At 35.6% G+C, this 21,147-nt stretch overlaps 1 protein-coding gene across 3 annotated transcripts; it reads right to left on the minus strand.

Annotated features, from left to right (window-relative positions):
• Positions 1 to 4,231: 4,231 nt before the first annotated feature.
• Positions 4,232 to 20,869, minus strand: EFHB (EF-hand domain family member B; the record flags this gene model as incomplete). 3 transcript variants are annotated; one of them, XM_084509516.1, is made up of 14 exons in its annotated part: positions 4,232 to 6,100; positions 6,340 to 6,435; positions 8,581 to 8,762; positions 10,306 to 10,509; positions 10,902 to 11,109; positions 11,467 to 11,621; positions 12,980 to 13,047; positions 14,537 to 14,620; positions 15,052 to 15,181; positions 17,202 to 17,312; positions 17,796 to 17,976; positions 19,034 to 19,177; positions 20,085 to 20,147; positions 20,716 to 20,869. In XM_084509516.1, 11 exons carry the CDS (start codon positions 17,851 to 17,853, stop codon positions 5,975 to 5,977), a joined length of 1,422 nt encoding a protein of 473 aa, XP_084365642.1. In that variant the 3' UTR covers positions 4,232 to 5,974. The 3 variants fall into 3 exon arrangements, with proteins under 3 accessions (XP_084365642.1, XP_084365640.1, XP_084365641.1); XM_084509514.1 differs by lacking the exon at positions 20,716 to 20,869 and adding an exon at positions 20,426 to 20,491; XM_084509515.1 differs by lacking the exons at positions 4,232 to 6,100; positions 20,716 to 20,869 and adding an exon at positions 20,426 to 20,491 and having other exon boundaries at positions 6,173 to 6,435.
• Between the last annotated feature and the right edge of the window lie 278 nt (positions 20,870 to 21,147).

The raw sequence follows: 21,147 nt of genomic DNA on the forward strand, positions 1-21,147 counted from the left end.
GTGGTACTGTGCTTTGAGCAAGTCATCCTACAAATGCTGTGTTTTGTTACCCATATAAATCCATTGGAATAAGACAACAACAACAACAAAAAAAAAAATACAGAGAGAGCATCATTCTACACTCCCACTGTGATTCAACAACAAAAGAAGTGCTGGCAGATAGCATCAGCTTTGGCCCCAGATCAAGAGACCTGCCATTTAAAAAAAGCGAACAGACTGAACCTGACCTTTATTTTCACAGGGTCAGCACAAGTTTGTGCACTAATCTGGTCCTATTGTTGCTGTAAGAGATAGCTAGATCTTGCTGAATTTACGCAGAGAAAGAATTACATCTCAATATGACAAACACCTCTCACTAGCAGTTTTAAACTGCCTTGCTTTGTGTACCATAGTGACATTTGAACAGAACATTTATTAAAGCAAAACCAGTTTGATGATCAGCTTCATCTTCCATCCAACAGCCCAAAAGCACTTCTCAAAAGAAAATGGACTGACTGTCTAGGTGTGTTAACTGAACCAAATCCCGTTTTCACAACTCACAAACTGGAATCAAATCCATCTGACTCAGTGTATTTGCAGCAGAAAAGCAGGTCACAGGGGTTTCACCCTGTGTTTCACAAGGGTGCTGCACTATTACTCAGTCTATACAAACCACCCTGTAATTGTACAAAACATCCCTGCAAATACCCTTGCCTCCATGCTCAAAATGTAGTAGTCATTACTCAGAATTATCAGGGGAAATAAGCTGACAAGACAGGAGAAAGCTCCCTTATGCCACTTTTAAATCCCTGTTCGCTGGACTTCAGAAAAGGTACCGCAGAAACATGAAAGCTTTAGAGAAAAGTAATATGCCAAATGAAGATTTTGAAATACTCTGTATACAAGAAATCATTAAGCAAACAGTCCCTCGACTGTGAAACGATATATGATACCCTATAAAATCAAGAGCACCGTTGGCAGTGTTTACAAACTGTTTATTGTTTCTTCAAATAGAATAAATATTTTACATCATGGTAAACCCTCATTTTAAAACACAGAAAGGAGCTATATTTTCTGTTTAGTATATTGCTAAAGCTATCAAATTCCTTACCAAAATGTGTTGGAGAGGACGGAGCATCACAGTTCCAACAGCAGACTGGGTAAGTTCATTAAGACAAGTCTGTTGAAAATTACTGAATATAAAGAAAATACATCCTTTTCCAAAAGCCTCTGGAAGTTCAAGTGTTTGAAGCACCGGGAGATTACTAGAAATAGCATTTTTGTCCTGAACTGCTACTTCCCCATAGCTGTGTTTTTGATCACTGAGCTAGACAGAACTTTTGGGCTGCATGGTACAGCTATTCTTTATATTCTGTAATATTCATTACTTACTAGCAAAAAGTTAGGCCTAAATTTTGTTATGCATTCAGCCTTGTCGCTCTCCTGAGGATGAGGGGAAAGGCAGGGAAACACACTTCTAGTCAAGTATTACAGGGGATTGCACATGCTTCTTTCTACAATCTCTTGAATACTGCTGGGGAAAAAAAAAAAAAAAAATCACTTGTGATTTACTGTTATCTTTTGAAAACCCTTCTGCTCTTATTTCAGTCCTTTGCTTCACCTCAAAGTCAAATCAATATCTGACATTGTCTAAATCTACAGAAAATTTGAAGGCTTATAGAAAAGTCATTTTCTATAAGACACTCCACTGTATCTTAGATGTTCCTAAGATACTCCACTGCGTGCTCTTGTTCTGGTTGTGTTGTAAAACCTTTCCTAGTAAGTACAGACCTCAAGCAAGATTTATTTTAAGATGCAGAATGTACAATCCCTCTGAATAAAGGAAGAAATACTTGACTTACAAAAGCTACGTGAATGTAATTTCTCAGTGAAATTATTCCTTCCTCTTCTTTCAGATAAGGTCTTATTTTTATTGTTTTAATTTCCATTTAGCTACTGGAATGAGGAGTGAGCTTTGAAAACATGTGCAATACCTCCAAGATTTACTATTTAGGTACCATAGAATTTGCCACCTAATCTACAGTATAATTTCAATTCACACCTGCATATACTTAAAATCTGAGGAATATGTATTTTCTATGCATGTGACAAGCTATTTGGAAATCACAGGAACCTGGACCTAGAATATACAAGTTTTCTAGCTACTCCAAGATGCTCAGAGATACCACATGCATTTGGCAGAAGTCAACAAGAACGTCTCTTAGCAAACTGGAAAACAAAGAAGACTGTTTTAACCTTTCCCTGTGCAGATTAACACTGGTCAAAGAAGCCAAAATCTTTCCTGCAGGTTTGCATAATCTGTGTTGGCATTTTCAAAAATTAATACAATTTTAAACAGTAATAAAGAAATGCACATCCTATCCCTACCACATTGCATTTAGTGGTTCTTTGCCATGCTCCAAATCCTACCCATCTGTTAGAGAAGCATTCTGGCCATTCAGCAAGGTAAAACCACACGGGCAGATGGTACCCAAGAATACACTGTCAAACATAAATAACCACTTTCTAAAGAAACACCTCCTAATGCAAAACACCAACTAATTAAGCCATACAAGTCATTACAAAAACATCCTACCTATTCACATTTGTTAGCAAGACGAAGACTTAAATTGTATTTCTGAGCACTTTGCCCTGATAACCAATTTTCTGCTTAGAGAATACTTTAAAGTATTCAGAGAAAAAAAAAAAAAAAAAAAAAAAAAAAAAAAAAAAAAAGGAAGAAGTATTATTAGCATTTCATTTACTACCTAAATAATTAAACAGAGTTGTTTTAAAACTAACGAAAAAAAAAAAAAAAAAAAAAAAAAAAAAAAAAAAAAGGCCTTTCACTCATGAAAATGAGTTCCAGGACTAGGAAATTTACTTAAGTCAGGTATATCACTGAAACTGGCAATCCTCAGTAATTTTACTTATGGGAGGAAAAAAAAACTTTGAAGTTTTTAATCCTTGTAAGACATATGTTACATAGTAATGGTATTGAGGCAAGAACTACACTTACTTGTAGATTTCTGTGAAACAGTGGATTGGATTTTCCAGCATACCAAACATGAGCCATTGCACAGTAGGATTTTTTCCAGTAGACAACAATAAAGAGAATAATTGAGTCCAGCAGCTGCTTTAGATAGCAGAAGTCACTGCCAAATGCCACATTAACTGTAGGCTTATCTATGCTAATATTCACACTTAGAGATTAAAAGTCAGAAATATAAAAATAACAAATATTTTTGGCACATGCAAATCTTCAGCCTTATCTTTTACAGGTTAGTATTTTCCACTATTGAAAGTCAGTATTTCTGGCATGGGTTTTTAGGGAAAGAAATTGCTCTATAGAAGGAAAAACTCTCTGTCACTGGAAAACAACACATTTGCTCTAAAATAAGAATTCACTTGACAAAACCAATTAAAAATGCATTATTTATTAAATCTGCTGTTCTTTGAACTACTCTTTGGGGTTGACACATAGGTAAAATGAAAGGGGAAAGAGCATATTAACATCTGAATGTGCTGTGTATTTTAGCCAGTGCCTACTTTTAAGTAGGCACTCTTCTATGAACAAAATTTGGTCACACAGATTTTTTTATCCAAACATATATCTTTATCAGGATTTTCTGTTTACTTGTTATGTCTACAAAGTCAACATACATATAATCCCTGTGATTTTGTAATGTAGCTGTTAACAAAATAAATCAACCTGAGTGCTAAATTCGTGTGTTTGTTCTTAGAATGTGTGGTTTTTAAGTCATAGTGAAGGTTGTTTTGCTGACCATTTCCAGAAAACCTTGCCTTGGATACGGCCCACAGTAACCACAAAGTCATGAACACAACTTGGTGCTTTAAAAGCTTATAAATGTATCTTTGAATTCATACACATTGTAAAGACAAAAATGAAATATAAGAATCTTCACCAAGTCTCTGTGCATAAAGCATTTAACAAAAGAAAACAAAAGGATTCAGGAACTCCACAGAATTAACTGGCTGTATCACAGAAATTAAATATTTCAGAGGTCTCATAAGCACGTAATGGAAAACAAGAACCCGTTAAGTAGAATTTACAGCTCTGTGCAGTGATTAAGCCTTTATTCTTCAAAAGAGTCAAGTTTAAGGGAACAGCACTTCAAGTTCATATAAAACACAAACTCAAAAGGAAACCTTTAGCATGCAGTTAGAAACGTAGTTGCAAAAAAAGCCCAAACTGGTCTTTTTTTTATTATTATACATTTATTTAGCTGACTGCCCAAGAACAATGTTAAATCTGTTTCACTGACAAAGGAAAATATTCTACTGAAAGTAAAAAAATGAAAGTGGGTATTTTTACAGTAGATTCAAAAATATGGTATACAGTTTTTAGCTGCTGAACAAACACAAATCTCTTCTATGAATATTCACATCTGATTTTTTTCCCCATTTTTCTCTGAAGTAAGCTTAAACTTTTCACCCAAAATTTTCTGTTGAACAAGAACAGCAATATGTTCTTTAACAGTAATTCTGTTTGATGCTTTTGGAATTGGACCACATGAAGGTAAAAGTTTCTTTCCTCCCACCTTGTATGAGCAGAGGAGCTTTAGGGAATTGCACTGAGGTGGTTAAATCCTGACACAATAAATGCAATTTTAAATTAGCAGTACATTCATCTTTCTGTCATGATTTCACTTCATACCGTCAGTCTGCTTTCTGCACACTTCCCGGTGCATGCAGGGAGATCCAGAAGGCAAGGCAACAAAAGCACAGAACAACTTTCATTCACAGCAGGAAAGATTTCCACCAACTGCTCCCTGGTGCAGAAAGCACATTCTTTCTACTTGATGCAAGACAGCTACTATTAAAATGCTGCAATGATGATTAAAAAGATGAGTCACTGAACCCTTTGTTGCTAAAACCTCCGAATTACTTGACTCAGCATTTTCTGTTGTTACGTGATCCAGAAGGGAGATGTTTTTGTACAAACCAATAAATTACAAGCTCCTAGAAAGTCTGTGAAGGAGTAAGCTCAACAATCACAAGTGCCACGTGAAACAAAGCAACACAACTAAACTTTAAACTGACATTAGACATTCATTGTTAGTATTTAAAATAAATAGAACTTTTGCTTACATTTTAGAACTTGGTAACAATTTTGGCCACCAACATTCAATAATCCTTTAAATCTTGCTATTGTAACATATTGATACACTTTATACACACTGATAGGTGAGAAAGCAATATCATTCCTGAAATCCTGTATTCTACTATCATATTGGGCAAGGATTTTTCTTTTCAATTTTTTTTCAATTAAAAATAAAAAAATTCTAAAAGCAATTATTCTCACTGCCAATACCAAACACTTTCCATTTGTTTCATACCAAACTCGGTAAAGTAGGTAAAGACTGAACAATTCAATTCACAGTTGCAGATTTTACTATTATTTACTTTCCATTGTTTATTCTTACTTTACTTCATAATATATTCATTGAGATTTCCACAGTGATTCACAAGGGTTTGTCTATGATCACTATTCCCAAGAAATTGCACTAGCCAAAGGTGAACAGTTAGCACTCTGAAAGACCTCCCAAACTTCTCTGACTACTTAGTCTGTATTTTTATGTAACATGCACATATTCTTCTAAAAGCCCATTCTTTTTTATTGTGAAAATTCAAAGCTAGTACCTAATAGCCATAAGCTGGGATATAGAATATGAGCCCTCTGCCACACAATTGGGCATTTATTTTTGCACTTAATAGATTGATTACTATGATGTCTGCTTCATGAGAATGCATTAGACCCCACACACACGACTAAGTATCTTACTGTAAAGCACTTTGTCGCATAGATTTTTAAAAGCATCAAATAGCACCCTAGTCAGTTCTCTGTTTGCTACCATTTTACTAACAAGGAGTTATAGAACATTAGAAACAAGGCTAGATATTTTTCTATGATAATTATCTTTAAGAGGTCTTGCAGAGAGAAAAAAAATCCTAAATGCACAAGTGTCCATTTCTAAAGTATTATGTAAAAAAAAAATGATAGAATAAAGAACGTAAGATAAAAATTTGAATTCCTTTCACAAACGTTGTACATGTATCCTCTTTTCTTCATATGGACATCGGTTCCTAGTAACTGCAACTAGGGCAGAAACATTTATATAAATTTGTGGTAAATACAGTATTCAGAAAGACAATAAACAGTGAACTCTAGTTATATAAAAACATCTTATTTTAAATCTTTATTGTATTCAGCACCAGAATGATGACTGATGTCAATTTAAATATATGCATCACATGCACACAAAACAATTGCTAATTCTAGTCTTCGGGCGTTGCGTTTATCTCATCCAGTATATTCCTGACATTTTGTACACAAACCTCTTCTTCCTGTTGTTTCATACAGGCTTGCTTCCATATCTCTTCAAATCTTTCATCTGAAATGTTCATACCACTGTTGCGGAGAATTTGTGCAACCTACAAAATAATACAACTCAAGTAATTCTGGTTTGCATTTTCTTTAAACTATAGAGTCCAGCTCTTACATATGTTGGCAATCTATTTGCCAAAGAATATTTTTCCTCTTTTAATTAAAACTACAGACCACATCCTGCATCCTTAAAAAAAAGAAGTTCCCCCAATTTAAGTGAAACAATCTTATTGGGATGAAAGCTGTACTATATACAAAACTGACTTCACTTAATAACATTGAAACAACTTCAACATTGAAAAATCAAATATAGCTGACACCGTAGGGACCATAAAGAACTGCATGTTCTTGTAACTCATCATATTAAAATAGTATTCTGTCTTAGCTCATCAACAGCTGTAAAATAATCACTGACGATTGAGTTCACAGACAGGTTAATCTGGCCCTTACCTGTTGAATTTATATTCAACATGATCATGTTGAATATAAATTACACGCTACTACTAAGTTAAATAACTTCTATTCTCTTAAATGATGAATTCCACTGAAGAAAATAGAAGGCCCTACAGACACCTGACTATAAAGCACTCTTTAAGCACTCTGACTATAGAGCATCTCTTCATAACACAAAAGAGAGTTCTCATTCATTTCTACAGGTCATTTCAAAAACTAATAGTATGACATGACTCCGGGTTTTCAAATACTTTAGTTAGCTATTACACATTTGAAAACATTAGGTTAGCTACTACACTTTTGAAAATATTAATATTCCATATCAAAATACTGCAGTGTCAGTGATAGTCTCTTGATTTAATCTATTTCACAAGTATTGGATGATTTAACACACTCAAAGATGGTTCAGTGCTGCACGCTGTATAGCCTATATAGCCTACAATAGAGTATGACATCTCAGGCCACATTATAACTTCAGAGAAGAGCTCTATCTAATGCTTGACAGGTATAATGGGCTTCTCAATGAAGCATGAATTCTATTTACTGTTAGCTATATTCTGCATGCATGGATTTCCTGCTTCAGAGCTGGGTTATAAAATGGTAAGTGTTCATGTTCACGACATTCTGACAAGCCATTTTACGGATATTTATAGAACATGACAATAGACTTTTATACTTAGCACTTTTACTTCTCCAGCCACTAATTAGCAACACCTTTTTCTGTAAAACATACACACAAGTTTCAGACCCATTTTTTTTTGACTGAATCTTTATCTAATAAAGTGACTAATAGAGATGGAGAGGTTGTCACAGCTTCTTTTTTCATTTTAGATTGGAATTTATTTATTTTTTTTTAGCATTGTCTCATAAGTCATATTTCAAATGATGAATCTTATAAATCTAATATCTCTTCAAATAATGATCTATTAGGTTTTTTTCATTAAAAAAGCATAGAAATAAAGAAGCCAAACAGTAAACAATACTGAATAAGGAGAAAAACACCTTTCACTTATGATTGAAGAACTCTGAGCTGTGAGATAAGAGTGGTAGCAACCCACAGAGATATCAGACATAAAAAATTTTAGTAATTTGCCATTAACAAAATGTGGGAGTTTGAGGGAAGACAGCCTGGGTAAAATTTTCCATTGAACATTCCTGTGTGATAGAAACTAGTTTTATACAGGTGTAAAATTCTTCCTTTGGGGCTTTTTTGTTTTGTTTTTTAAGACTATGTATTCTATCTACTTATAGAACCATACAATAAAGTCTGTTGAAAGAGATTTCTGGAGTTAAATCTGTCTAACCATATTATCAAAGCAGGACTAACTTCACCATTAAACTATATTACCTAGGTCATTGCTCAGAAATTTGAATATATTCAAGGATGGAAATATCACAGCTGCTCTGTTCTTCTCACATTGCAGAAACTAGGAAGACAGGCTGCAAAGCCCTAGATTAATTACCAGCCCTCATTCAATACAGCATGTGAGCATGTGAGTAACAACTCAACATACTTCCTTCTATTACTTAAGGAAGTCAGATCTCAATAAAATGAAGATCAACCATCTTTATGAAGAACTTTGAATGTGAAGACTATATACTTTTCAAGTGTCTGAATGGGTATAAAGAAAGATGGCAATGTTGGAACAACGAATTTTACAACTAACTAAATAATACAGTTTTCCACTCCCACATATTACATTTGTCTTGGAAGAATGTTCCGAAGAAAAGTACCATACCTCTGCCTTTGGTCTTGTTTTAAAAAAGTCATTTTCATACACTCCCTTTTGACTGAAGACAGAAGGGAACAATAATGCATAAGCATTGGCCTCATCACCATAGTTAGTTCTGTCACTGATGCGGTGAATTCGAGGAGCAGGAATATCTGAACGAATAGTTGGAATGCCACACACTGGATAATCTGTGGAAATCAATCAATAGCTAATATGGAAAAGCCTATCTGTAAAAATACTGCCAGGGAGGATATAACATTTTGCATTAGATGAGAGCAAATTTGATTTTTTGTCTACACAGCTTCAAGAGTTTCCTCCCCTTCTCTTTTTTTCTTATTTTTAGAATTCCTATCCCAAACTACATCATGTAGCTTGAGAACAGGAAATACTGCAATAATATCGGAGTACTTCAGTGAGAAACATTTTTAGATGATTCCAAGATGATCTTATCCTAAAATTACCACCTTAATTTCTCAAGAGCACAGAACCATGGAATGGTTTGAGTTGGAAAGGAGTTTAAAGATCATCTAATTCCACACATACACACCATGGGCAGAGGCACAATCTCCTAAATCAGGCTGCTCAAAACTTCATCCAACCTGGCCTTGAACACCTCCAGGGATGGGGCATCCACAATGTCTCCAGGCAGCCTGTTCCAATACTTCACCACCCTCATAGTAGAGAGTTTCTTCCTAATGTCTAATCTAAATCTACCCGCTTTTAGTTTAAAGCCATTACCCATTGTCCTATCACTACTCTCCCCATCTTTCTTATAGGCTAGCTTTGGGTAGTGGAAGGCTGCTATAAGATCTCCCCAGAGCCTTCTCTTCTCTAGGCTGAACACCCCCAGCTCCTTCAGCCTGTCTTCATGATCAGAGGGCTGGAGCACCTCTCCTATCTTTGTGACCGTCCTCTGGACTTGCTCGTACAGGTCTTTGTCTTTCTTACATTGGGGGCCCCAGAACCGAACACAATACTCCAGGTGAGGTCTTATAAGAGCAGAGTAGAAGGGAAGAATCACTTCCCATGACCTAATGGCCACACTTCTGATGCGGCCCAATATACAGTTGGCTGCAAGCATACATTACCAGCTCACATTCAGTTTTTCAATCGTCAACACCCTTAAGTCCTTTTCTGCCAGGCTGCTCTCAACTCACTCATTGCCACGCCTGTTCTTGTGCTAGGGATTGCCCTGACCCAGGTGAAGTTCAAGAAGGCCAAGTAAAATGTCCTGCATAAGGTTCATATGGGCCCACTTCTCAAGCCTGTCAAAGCTCTAAATCCCACTGTCCTTGTCACCAACAAAGATGTTAAATAATACTGGTCCCAGTACTGATCCTTTAGGAACACTACGTGTCTCTGGTCTCCACCTGGACAGAGTTGTCGACTGCATCTCTTTGAATGTGACCACCTCAGCAATTTTTTATCCACTGAGCCTTCTATCCACGAAACCCATGTCTCTCCAACATACATGTAGAGACAAAGATGTCATGTGGGACAATGTCAAAGGTTTTGCATATCTAGACTAAATTTCAAATTTTGAATGGATTATCCATGCCAAACATACAGGCCATGGCAACTTCCAAGCCACTATCATAAACAAACCTAGATTAGATAAATTATTTCACTATTGTGCATTAGTAGTATCAGCACCAGTGTATTCTTCAAACCTGTTTCTGATTTTGACTTAAATAATGCTTAGAAGTGAGTGGTACAGTCCACTGTACTTACAGGTTGTTGGGAGACCACCTACTACAGCATTATACTGAGAAGAAGTTGTTTGATAATCTGCAAATACACTGTCTGTTGGTCTCGTAAGTGTTTTTGGTGTCTTTTCTGAGCTTCCTGGTTCTTTTAATACAAGATCTTCCTGCTTCAGCAGTGGTTCATCATCTGTATTTGTGCCAGACAGAGCAGGAACATTCATTTTTTTCCCTGTAAGCAAAAATTATGGAACAACCAGGATTTATTATCACCACATTATAAAGCAAGAGGTAAAAACAAACAAATAATAATAATAATAAAAAAAAACATCATTGTTTGAATCCTTGAGAAACTATAAGGTAGATGACATAGAATAATTAATCTGCATATTTTATAATGATTCTTCGAAATTTTTACTTTCTCCAAATGGAACAAAACTCCTGGGTTCTGAAATACATTTATATCTAAGGTTCTCCCATCTCCTGCTACCACTGGCTGGCAGGAAAGGACTCTCAACATCCTGTTCTTCTAAAGAAGCACCTACTCTGCTTCAGCAGGGTCCTTTCAATAGCTGTTGTAGGAACAAGATCATCCACACAGTTTTCCAGTATTAACTCACCTACCTTCTGTAATTATTTTTTCTTCAAATTCTTTAACAGCCATTTTGTCTTTCCAGTTAAGAAAGTTTGCAAACTCCAGATAACTGATCAGACCATCTTTATCCAAATCACAATAGTCAAATAAGGAATCCAAGAGCTCATCATCTAGGTTCAGATTAAGCTGAAAACAGGACTTCCGCAGGTCATCTTTGTCTATCATTCCATCACCATTCTATTATAAATAAAACAGTTGTTACAACAGCTATTATAAAAATGTACCAACATGTATATTCAGCTATATTAATTTAGAAGAATAACGTTGTTTTTTTTATATTGACACACTTTTTTTTAAATCTCAAATCACTATTTCCATTGAAAATTATTAACTATTCTTGTGTTCAGATTTTGAATTTAAATTTACTCATGGTTTCTTTTTGTGCTCAGCAATCTAATCATACATCTTGAGGCAAAACCAAGATTCCTTTTGAAAGTCATGCATCAACCATTCCATTATTATTATGTTTCTTCATGTCTGTATCTCCATGACACAGAAGAGCTAACATCAAACTTTTTTTTTTAAAGCACTAACCTTATCATAATGCCTAAATGCTTCTAGCAACATATCAAAATTTTCATAGTTAGCTTTCTTCAAACTTTGCCGAACTGCAGCTAGCACAGCTCTTTCTCTGTCTTTACCACGGAGGAACTCACTTGGAGCCCTACAGTGAAGAAGATCACCAACTCCTATAAAAAAATAAATACTTCATCAATTAGTTGCACACATACAGAAAATGGACATTTTAAAAAATGGCTTAGAGACCTGAGAAGAACTTCAGTTTCAAGATGCTGATTTTCAGCACTACTGAACGTTTGATATAGCCATCCAAAGATTAAATGGTCCACTTGATGATTTCACTACTCACATGCAGTTAACATTGAACATTTTGAAACATTTTAATATAGCTTCACAAATCTATTCATTGCTTCCAAAAGTTTCTGAGAGAAATAAGAGTTATTCTATGTCCAGGTAGTTGAGAGCAAAAAAATATATATATTATTAATCTATCATTTCAAATCTGTCATGTTACAAGATACTTGCAGGAATCAATGGAATATTCAATGTAAATATTTCAAGTACCTTTATATCAGTGATTTCTAAAAAGACAAAGTACTATTTTTGTGTTATTCTTACCATTTCTTATGTATACTAACACTGTTAGGTAGGTTTCAAACACTTTGATACACTGATCTACAGTTTTCATTCAAGTCCTCACCATTACATTGAAGTCACTTTCTGGAGCACAAGAAGTTAATTCAGAGTCCAGTTATTATACAGTAGTAGTTCATCTAATCCCATGCAAACAGAAGCATGCATGCATAATTCTCTACTTGTTAAGAATGATTTATCTGTCATTCTGCCTTCTTTTAACTTTGTTTGACCAGTTCTTCTGAAGTTTCTTATAGGACAACCATACCTACACATTCAATATATTTAACTTTATTACCTTGCATAGTAAAGCATGTAGAATGCTTTATATCACGGGCTTATGTAGAATTTAAACAAAGTTCTCTGGTCTTGACCAATTAAATAATTTTGAGCCACTTACATAGTTTGCTTCTTAATTATTCACTGCATTTCCAAACCATTAGTAGTTACATTAAAATATCATCAATTCCAACAACTGCTATTTGAGTGGGGTAGCTTTCAAAATTTCACCATAATGAAAAGTTTTTATTGTTTTGTCTACCACCTTCAATAAATTCTTATTTTAATCATCTATTGCTTGTTATTTTTACTCTTTTTCTAGAAATACTAGAAAAATCATTATGAGGAAAGACACAATTTAACTTTGTCACTTAAATGTCAATATGAGCTTCCTGCCTTCTTCTTTGCTTCCTATTTCATTTCCATTCAGATACAGGGGCTTAAAAAGCAAAAATTGCCAAACCAAATTTTCTTTATTCTTTCTCAAATTGCCCCTCAAAAATTTAGTATTATCTCTAAGATTATAAGAAAATTATTCACTACACAATTAACAGTAACTACTTCAAATTCATTTCATCAACAAGATAGGATTTTATTCTGCTGCTACAAGACTTACCACATTCATCTGGACGGAGTAACATTCCAAACGTATGGCCTGGGGGAACATTCATAGTTTCTGCTATACTGCCAATATGCACATTTCTTTGTTAATTGTAAAGTAGTTTATTAACAGTAAAAATAAACCTTAAGCTATTAGTAAAGAAATGTGATCATCTGTCATATAATTAGGAATGACACATATAGTTAACCTGAAATTTTTCATCACTACTTGAAGTTGCAATGGCAGAAAAGCATCCCTTTATAAACCTGCTTAGAACATTTGCTGCTAAACACAACCAAATGTAAACGTTATTAATTAGAAATGTTTAAAAAGGTAAAAAGCAAAAACAAACAAAAAAACATTCTACTGCTAAAATAGTTTCTCTATGAAAATGACAGAAATAAGTGAGCAAAAACCCTTACAGCGCACCTGTCAGATATTAATGATGTTTAATTTTTGGACAAACCAGATCTCCAACTGAAGCAATGCCTCTGAATAAACTACTTTTGGCTACAGTGTGAAGGTTTAATCACATCTCTGCTTTTTCATAAGCAAGGCTGTATCTACAAAGAATAGTAACCAAGCCAATTTCCTCTAGAAAATTTGGCCCCATTTTTTTAAACAGAAAATTAAGATGATGTTGTTAACATTAAAAATTTATTCCTTAATTTGAAAAAGATTCAACATTAATTTTTCTGCATGTTTAATAATTAAAGCTTTGTTACATGAATCAGAAAACACCATCGAATTTGAAAAGAGTTTTTTGTTGTTTTTTTTTTTTTCTAAGCAAGAAAAGAAAAATCCTACTGAGAGATGGAAGCACAGTAATCTAAATACTACTAGGTGCAATTTTCTCTAATCATTTTCCTATAACAAACAGGATTGGGATGATGTAAAATTCACAAAAGAAACTGAGCTTTGTTTCTAACTGGTAATATTAGTGCTGAATTTGAGCTTGCACTGCAACCTAGATTCCCTGACTAATTACACTGCCTCATGTTGCTCACAATCCAGATCTCCTTGACAGTAAGCACACCATGAAGGACACAGGAGAAAGTGACTCTCCCTACAGAAAGGAGAAACATTCACCAAGGTACATAGGTACCAAGGGCATAGTCTCCAGAGTCACTTAAGCCTGTGATTTTGAGCTTAAAATTAAATTTGGCTACCAAAGTCAATAATGTTGTTTGTGGGTCTCCAACTATACAGAAATACAACTGCAAAGACAGCCTTTGTATACATTCAGTATATATTCAGCAGTATGGATATAGACAGACAGTATACATTCAGGAACCTCAGACTTACAGCATTGCTGGATCCTGACCACTATTTGCCTTAAGACAACTGCAATGCTCCATAAACATTGTTTTGTGAACTTAAAAAACTGTTACAGATCACCAGTTCATGAAGCATTGTAATGCCTCAACTGAGATTAAGACATGCTGCTAGATAATGTTACAATTTAGTGTCATGTCCTTTTCTATATGAATACAGGTGATCTAAAACAAGACATTGGAGACTTGGCATACGGGAGTGAAATTTTGTTCTTGGCAGGTATCTTTGCTTACTTACGGATCAAGGACTTTTCCAACTTGAGGTTGAAATTTTTCCTTGAAATCATCACTTCTTTTAGATACAATTTTTGCTGCTTTTTTCCTATAAAATTTGAATATAATTCTCAAACAGTTGTTTAATAGTATTCAATAACTGCTCAATAACATTCAAAAATACTATATGCTAGAAGAAAACAGACACTCTTTCACATGAAAAGCAAATTGAGTAATTGAAAAGTTTTGCTATTTCAAAAATCAGAGGCCTTACCTTTAAAAAAAAAAAAAAAAAGTTAAAAAATTAATAAAGAGGCCCAACTTAAAAGTAATGTTGAAGAAATGCTAAGCATTGTGCTGCCATACTATGATAGAACTGATTTGGATACATTATTCTGAAAAATACTTCTTGCATTTTCTATTCAGTTCAATAAGTCTAACGAGCCAAAGGACAGGATTGCAAGATGTAAAATTATATTCAAATATGAAGACTATTCTTTAAAACTCATGCCTTTAATTAGTTAACTCATGGCAACTTACCATTGCAGATCACAGAGCCAATTTAAGGATTTGGATACATTTCGTCCATCTTTGAAGTGAGGGGTTTCTATTCCATATGCAAAAGACTTGTTGAAGTTTGGTGAGTCATACTTTCTATTTATTGCTTCTCCTGCAGTGAGGGGAGGTGGGAAGGGAAACATTTTGATTTGTTTAAAATACTTCAGCAAGAGAAATATACTAACACACTAAAATAGGTACCTTCATTCATAAAACAGTAAATAAAAGCAAATAACTAATTAACAATTCTTTTCAAAGACATAAAATTTGTGTAACACATGCACTACTTATTAAGTAATTAAGATTAATTTCATTGTCAAAAGAGAGCACAAAAGGCAACAAAAAAGCCTCAAACTATCCAAGTTATAAAATAGCTGGATATCCATTACCCTTTATTCAGAAGTAAAAGAAGGGGTAAAGACAAGTCCAACAGAATTAATGAAAAAACACCAGATTGCTTAATCATGCAAACAAAAACACCTTATGTCTGTACTCAGGCAAAAACATACATCAAATACCATCAAATTTATTGTTAAAAAAAATACTATAAGTAAAAAATATTTTGATCTGCTGCACTTTTAGATATACTCTTGCTATATTGATTTCAATAGGAATATTTCCACTGACTTCACAGTAAAAAAGATGTTGCCCTACTTTTTATTACAGCTATTAATACAGCTTTGCCTGTAAAATGAAGTTTCACATACTAGAACGTCACATGCTTGTAGTTTGCTTACACAAAGTATTTATTTTTCCTGCACTTTCAATCACCTTTGGAAAAGAATTGCAATTAAAACTTTCAAAAAACATTGTTCATGCACGCTTTTTAAGAAAGGCTTCTTCTGTCTGTATTTCAGCATGCAATTTTTGTGTTATTGTTCAAAACTGGAACACATAGTTGAGTTTTTTTATTCCTTCTACATAAACAGTCTTCTAGCTGCTCAGTTGGCTTGACCTCTCCATGATCTTGTGCATAGAAGTTATGAAAGAGACAGAAACAGATAATTCCACTAGAACACCTAATAAAGTTAGGGAGGAGGGGAAATAACATTACAAGTTTCACCAATTTAGAGCAATAGCACCATATTCTGCACAAGCAGAGTTTCTCAGTGAGAGAACAATGTACCATAATTTCACTTCTCCATAAGAGCATCCGTATGAAGTTTACATTATTACAACTGAAATATTTGTATCACAGTTCCTTACAGGTTGGGCCTCCACCTTCAAAATTATTGGTAATAGCACAATGGGTAATTTTATTGTAATGCTAATTTTATAGACCAGCAACGTAAGTCTCACAGTGTAAGTGGAAAAAATAGAAGGGGCAGCAAAAGTAACACGTCCTGCATATTTGTCACTCTGTTACCATGTACGAGATAAAGGGTAACCTACAGTGAGCAGACCACTTTAAGTAAGTATAGCCTCCAAAGTCTGAAGCAATTCTTCAGACTTTGTAAAGCCCACTGGAAGGGCAGAGACCAAGACTGCAGGACAGACGTGCAGGCACTGCAAGCTGAGGAACTTGCATTCCAGAGAGACAGGCAGCAGCCTGAAATTCCTTGATGTAAACAGAGCTTGATGTTGAGCTTCCTGTCAACAAGTCTAGGTGACCTGAAATTTTGTTTAGATCCTAATAAAACACAAAGGTATAAAGTAATAGGATGAGTTAGGCTTACAGTGTGTGATCTAAACCTGATTGCTCTCAAAGGCATAGCCAATGGCAAACTCACTAACCAACTAGAGCATAGAGTTTTTTCCTTTTTGAAAGTAGCCTGCTTTTCAAATTGCATCCAAAAGAAATCAGTCTTTCAATTCCATTAATAATCTCTTACACTACCTACTACACCCATAACGAAGTGACCTACCATTATAGGTGTTATAATAAGTGTTCTTTCAGCTGTATATCTGATTTTTTTCACATCTTTACTTTTTAAAATAATATTAGTAATGAAGTAAATAAGAGTAATATAGTAATAGTAAAGATGTAAAAAGAAGTAAAAGTAAAAAGTAATAGCTTATATCTAAAAAAAAAAAAAAGTAATTCCCAATAAGTTTTGAAGACACAAAGAGGTTCAATTAACATTATTCACATTAGGTCTTTTTATAGGACTTCTTACTAGCCTTGAACATACCTGCATAATAATCATTGTGCGACACAACATACAGATCATGTCCTTTTCTGGTTTCTTCATCTACTTCCTCAAATGTTTTTGGTGGATTTATAAGCTCTCCAGCTGGTGCATCTGAAAAGCAAGGAACATACATATGGGTTTGCTTGTTTTTAAATTTTAAACAATATCCTGTTAGAGAAGATGCTAATAATGTGGAAGTACGATGCTTCCACCAAACTAGAAAAGCAGTATGAATCTCACAGCATGATAATATGGGACTAAGTCAGAGAAACTGAGATGAGCCTAATTGTTGCAAGTAGATTACATTGTCAACACATATGTTACTAGCTCCTATCTGTGGAGGATAGATTCACAGGTCAAGGTAATATCTTTTATTAGACCCTTAAAAAAAGCCCTAGTAGCTACAAAACGTTTCAGGAGCCTGTTTTTTCATCATTACTGAAAGATACTAATATATTTTTATCCATTTCAATACCCATTATAATAAGTTTTCTATTAAACCAGAACTGTTGGAAGCATACAATATATGCTAAATGTTAAGTTACAGGTTATCTCATACGTAGGAGAACCATTTTTAACACTAAGTTTTCCTACCTTGGATGATTTTTGTTCCAAATGTAGTATTAGTTACATCTAAGCCCTGAGGTAACATAGGAGATTGATCATGTGATTTGCCCAAGGGTGCTTCACGGTTACTAAAGTAGATTGCTTCTTTTCTATCTTGTATTTTTTGTTGAAAATTAGTTTTAGGAAGTGGATTTATCAATGAAGCTGCCTAAAGAGGTCACAAACAACACAAAAGGCAGAAAAACAAACAAATTTTAATCATTCACACATCAATACGGCTACCTCCTCAAACACACACAAGAACAGCAGTTTGATGGTATGAGTTGCAATGAGATCTTAGATGATCAGAGTGACCTAAGTTTATCTACCAAGTTGCAAAACACAACTGCATTGTGAGATAAGGTCGCTAATAATCAATGGTATGTTAAATCTCCAGAAATAAAATACATATTATAAAACAGAACTTTTTAATTTTATGCAAGTTTTTTCCACTTGTTGATAAACAAAATTCCAGACTGCAGCCTCTCAGAAAAAAAAAAAAAAATGTTTAAAAATGTCAAAACAGGGAACTTTGATCTTCTCAAGTCATTTTATTTTTTAGACTACCCATCAAGGTAATCCAAAAGAGGGCTTATTATTGACCTGCTGCCAAAATGAATGAGCAAACTGTATTTACTAACACAATTGTTATTTTTAGAGATGAATTATTTGAACAATAGTTATGAACAATAGTCATCAATGAGCTCTTTGGTTGTTTGATTACATCTTAGAAAAATAAGTTGTGAGGACTACACACAAAACAGGCTGCCATATCCAAAATAGCATTTTTTATCTAATAAAATCATTTTCAACTCAAAAGTTAGAGAATACAGAAAAATTATGCTGAGAATATGAGTATATTCTCAGATTATAGTTCTCTTGTTAAGAGCTCAACAGATTTTACCTCTGTTGTTAGGAAAGAGAAAAGCAGAATTTGTGGGTAGAAGACAGTTAAATGTTGAAATGAAATGAATAATTCAGTAGTCATTGCAAAAGTTATTCAACAGAAGTGATTGAACTTCAACTACTTTCCAATTTCAATTATACTAACTAAATCTTATGAATTGACCTCAGACTTCACATAATTCACAGCAGCAGTGAAATGCCACAAAGCTATCATTCAGCTACAAACTTTTATCCCTGATCACGAAGAAATCAGTTGCTTTTACTAAGTACATTCTTAAGCAGCTCATTCTTAAACAAAAGGAAACAAAACACATCCTTACACCAAGTGAAGAACGTGACTGTATGCCATGTGTCAAGTGAGCTGCAATGTCAGGATCATCTGCTCTGCCATAGAATATTCTTTCAGCACCAGGAGCTGGATTTGTCGTATTTCGAAACTTTCGCACAATAGTTGGAGTAACAGGCTATATATAAGGCAAAGAAAAAACAGTTTTACAGCATTTTTCCATAAAATATTAATGAAAAGAAAACATACCACAGCCAATTCAGTGTGACTCCACAAATGTAAGAGCAAAATAGAAAGACATTTTAAGACAATAAAACATGCCTGCATTCCTGCAGATCTTAACATTCTGAACGCAAGGCCTACACAGCCCAGCTTAAATTTAATCACACCACCAACAGAAGTCACGAGAGAATGCCTAGATTTCACATTTCTGGTTTAGGCTTTAAGATGAACTACAGCTTCTTTACGTGTGTTATGTTACAAGCTTCAGAAACATTCAGCATAATTCACAACAAGTCCCTCATCAGTGTGTCAGTTTCAGAAATGGCTTTAACCACCATTTTGTTTATTAAGCACATTTAAAAGGATAGACGACACTGAGGGGATTCTTGCGTTTCAAAGGCCTCTGCCTCTTCAGGAACACCAGGAAGGGCCAGCAGGGATCACAACTCAAACAGGGCAGCCTCAATAAAGTAGAAGGTCCTCCATCAGAAGTCATAATGATCACTATAATTGTATCAACAGCAAAAAAACAGTAAAATAATTCTCTTTAATCCTGCCTAAGGAGGCATGTTGAATTTTGTAAAACACGCAGATGGAAAAATAACTATCAGAAACATCTTAGAATCCTAGTAGCTTCTTTAGCTAGTAGCTTCTTTCCTTTAAATAAAAACTATTAATATCTAAAAAAATGAAGTTAGCAGTTTCTAAATAGATGGGAAAAAATTGCCAAGGTTTCACCAATTATTTATAAAAACGGCATGAACAGAAGTAACATATTTTGGGCCTGTCTATCATATAGGCACAATCAGTCATATGAAATTATCACAGAAGCTTAACAAGGAGCATCTGAAACGTGAACTCACCCTGGGTACAATCTCAGTGAGGCAACGCGCAGCCGTATCGCCGGTAGAAAGCAACTTCCCAGCCTATGCAACACAACCGAAAAATAAGGTGTAACCAAGTCAAACTGGTCAAACTGGGTTGTGACACCTCACGCGAGGTGTTGTCGAACCGTCCACACGATGACACAACGGAGCCCACAGCTTTATTTTGGGGGCAAGGCGGGATCGCAGTGAGTGCAGCCCACCGGCTGCCCCCGCTGCAGCCTTTTCCCTCAGCCCACAGCCAGACCGCGGTGCTGGGAAGGTGCAGAAAGCGGGCGGGCAGCACCTAGGGTCCCCCCCAGCCCAGCGCTGGCACTCACGGCCGAGATGTGTGGGAACCTGTCTGTGAACCGCTCCTCGTACACCGGCCGCAGCGGCCCCGCCATGGCGGCGCGGGGCCCTCACCGCTGGCCTGGTAACGGCCGCGCCCCGGGCGGCACCGCCGGCTCCTGCCGAGCCTCCCTCACGGCCAGCGCCCGCCGGCGGCCTCCTGGCCGCAGCCCCTCGGGAGGAACACTAATGCGGGCGTTAATTTGCCTTGTGGAAACGGGCAGGGATTAGCTCAGAAAAGCAGCTTTGGTAAACCCGACCAACTTTCACTGCTGCTTACAAGCCCAGCTCCTTTCAGTAAGCCTAGCTCGCTCTCAGGTGACGCTTAGTGAACGCTCGCTTTCCTCCCAGCGAGACATCTAAATTTAATCGCATCCTGTTCCATTCTCCATCCATCCATGTTCCATTCTCCATCCTCCTTTGATGGCAAAGCTGATTTTTCGGTAAACATACAGACCTTACCCATAATTAATTAACAAACATTGCCAGCTGTTGCTATTTTAGTCCCAGCTCTAACATTTGTTTGACAAGGATTTTACAGGAAGGTGGCTCAATGACTGCTGGGCTCTCTGGAGCCTGCCCTACAAGCTCAAGATTAGAGACCAGCAATGACTGCTCTCTGGTGAGCCCCCAGCCAGACATCAGGGACAGTTGACAACCTGCTCCGATGGTCAGGGACATCAGCATTACATGCCCGCAGTGTGATCAGCTT

This window comes from Aythya ferina, assembly GCF_964211825.1.
Source record: "Aythya ferina genome assembly, chromosome: 2".
Lineage (NCBI taxonomy): Eukaryota > Metazoa > Chordata > Aves > Anseriformes > Anatidae > Aythya > Aythya ferina.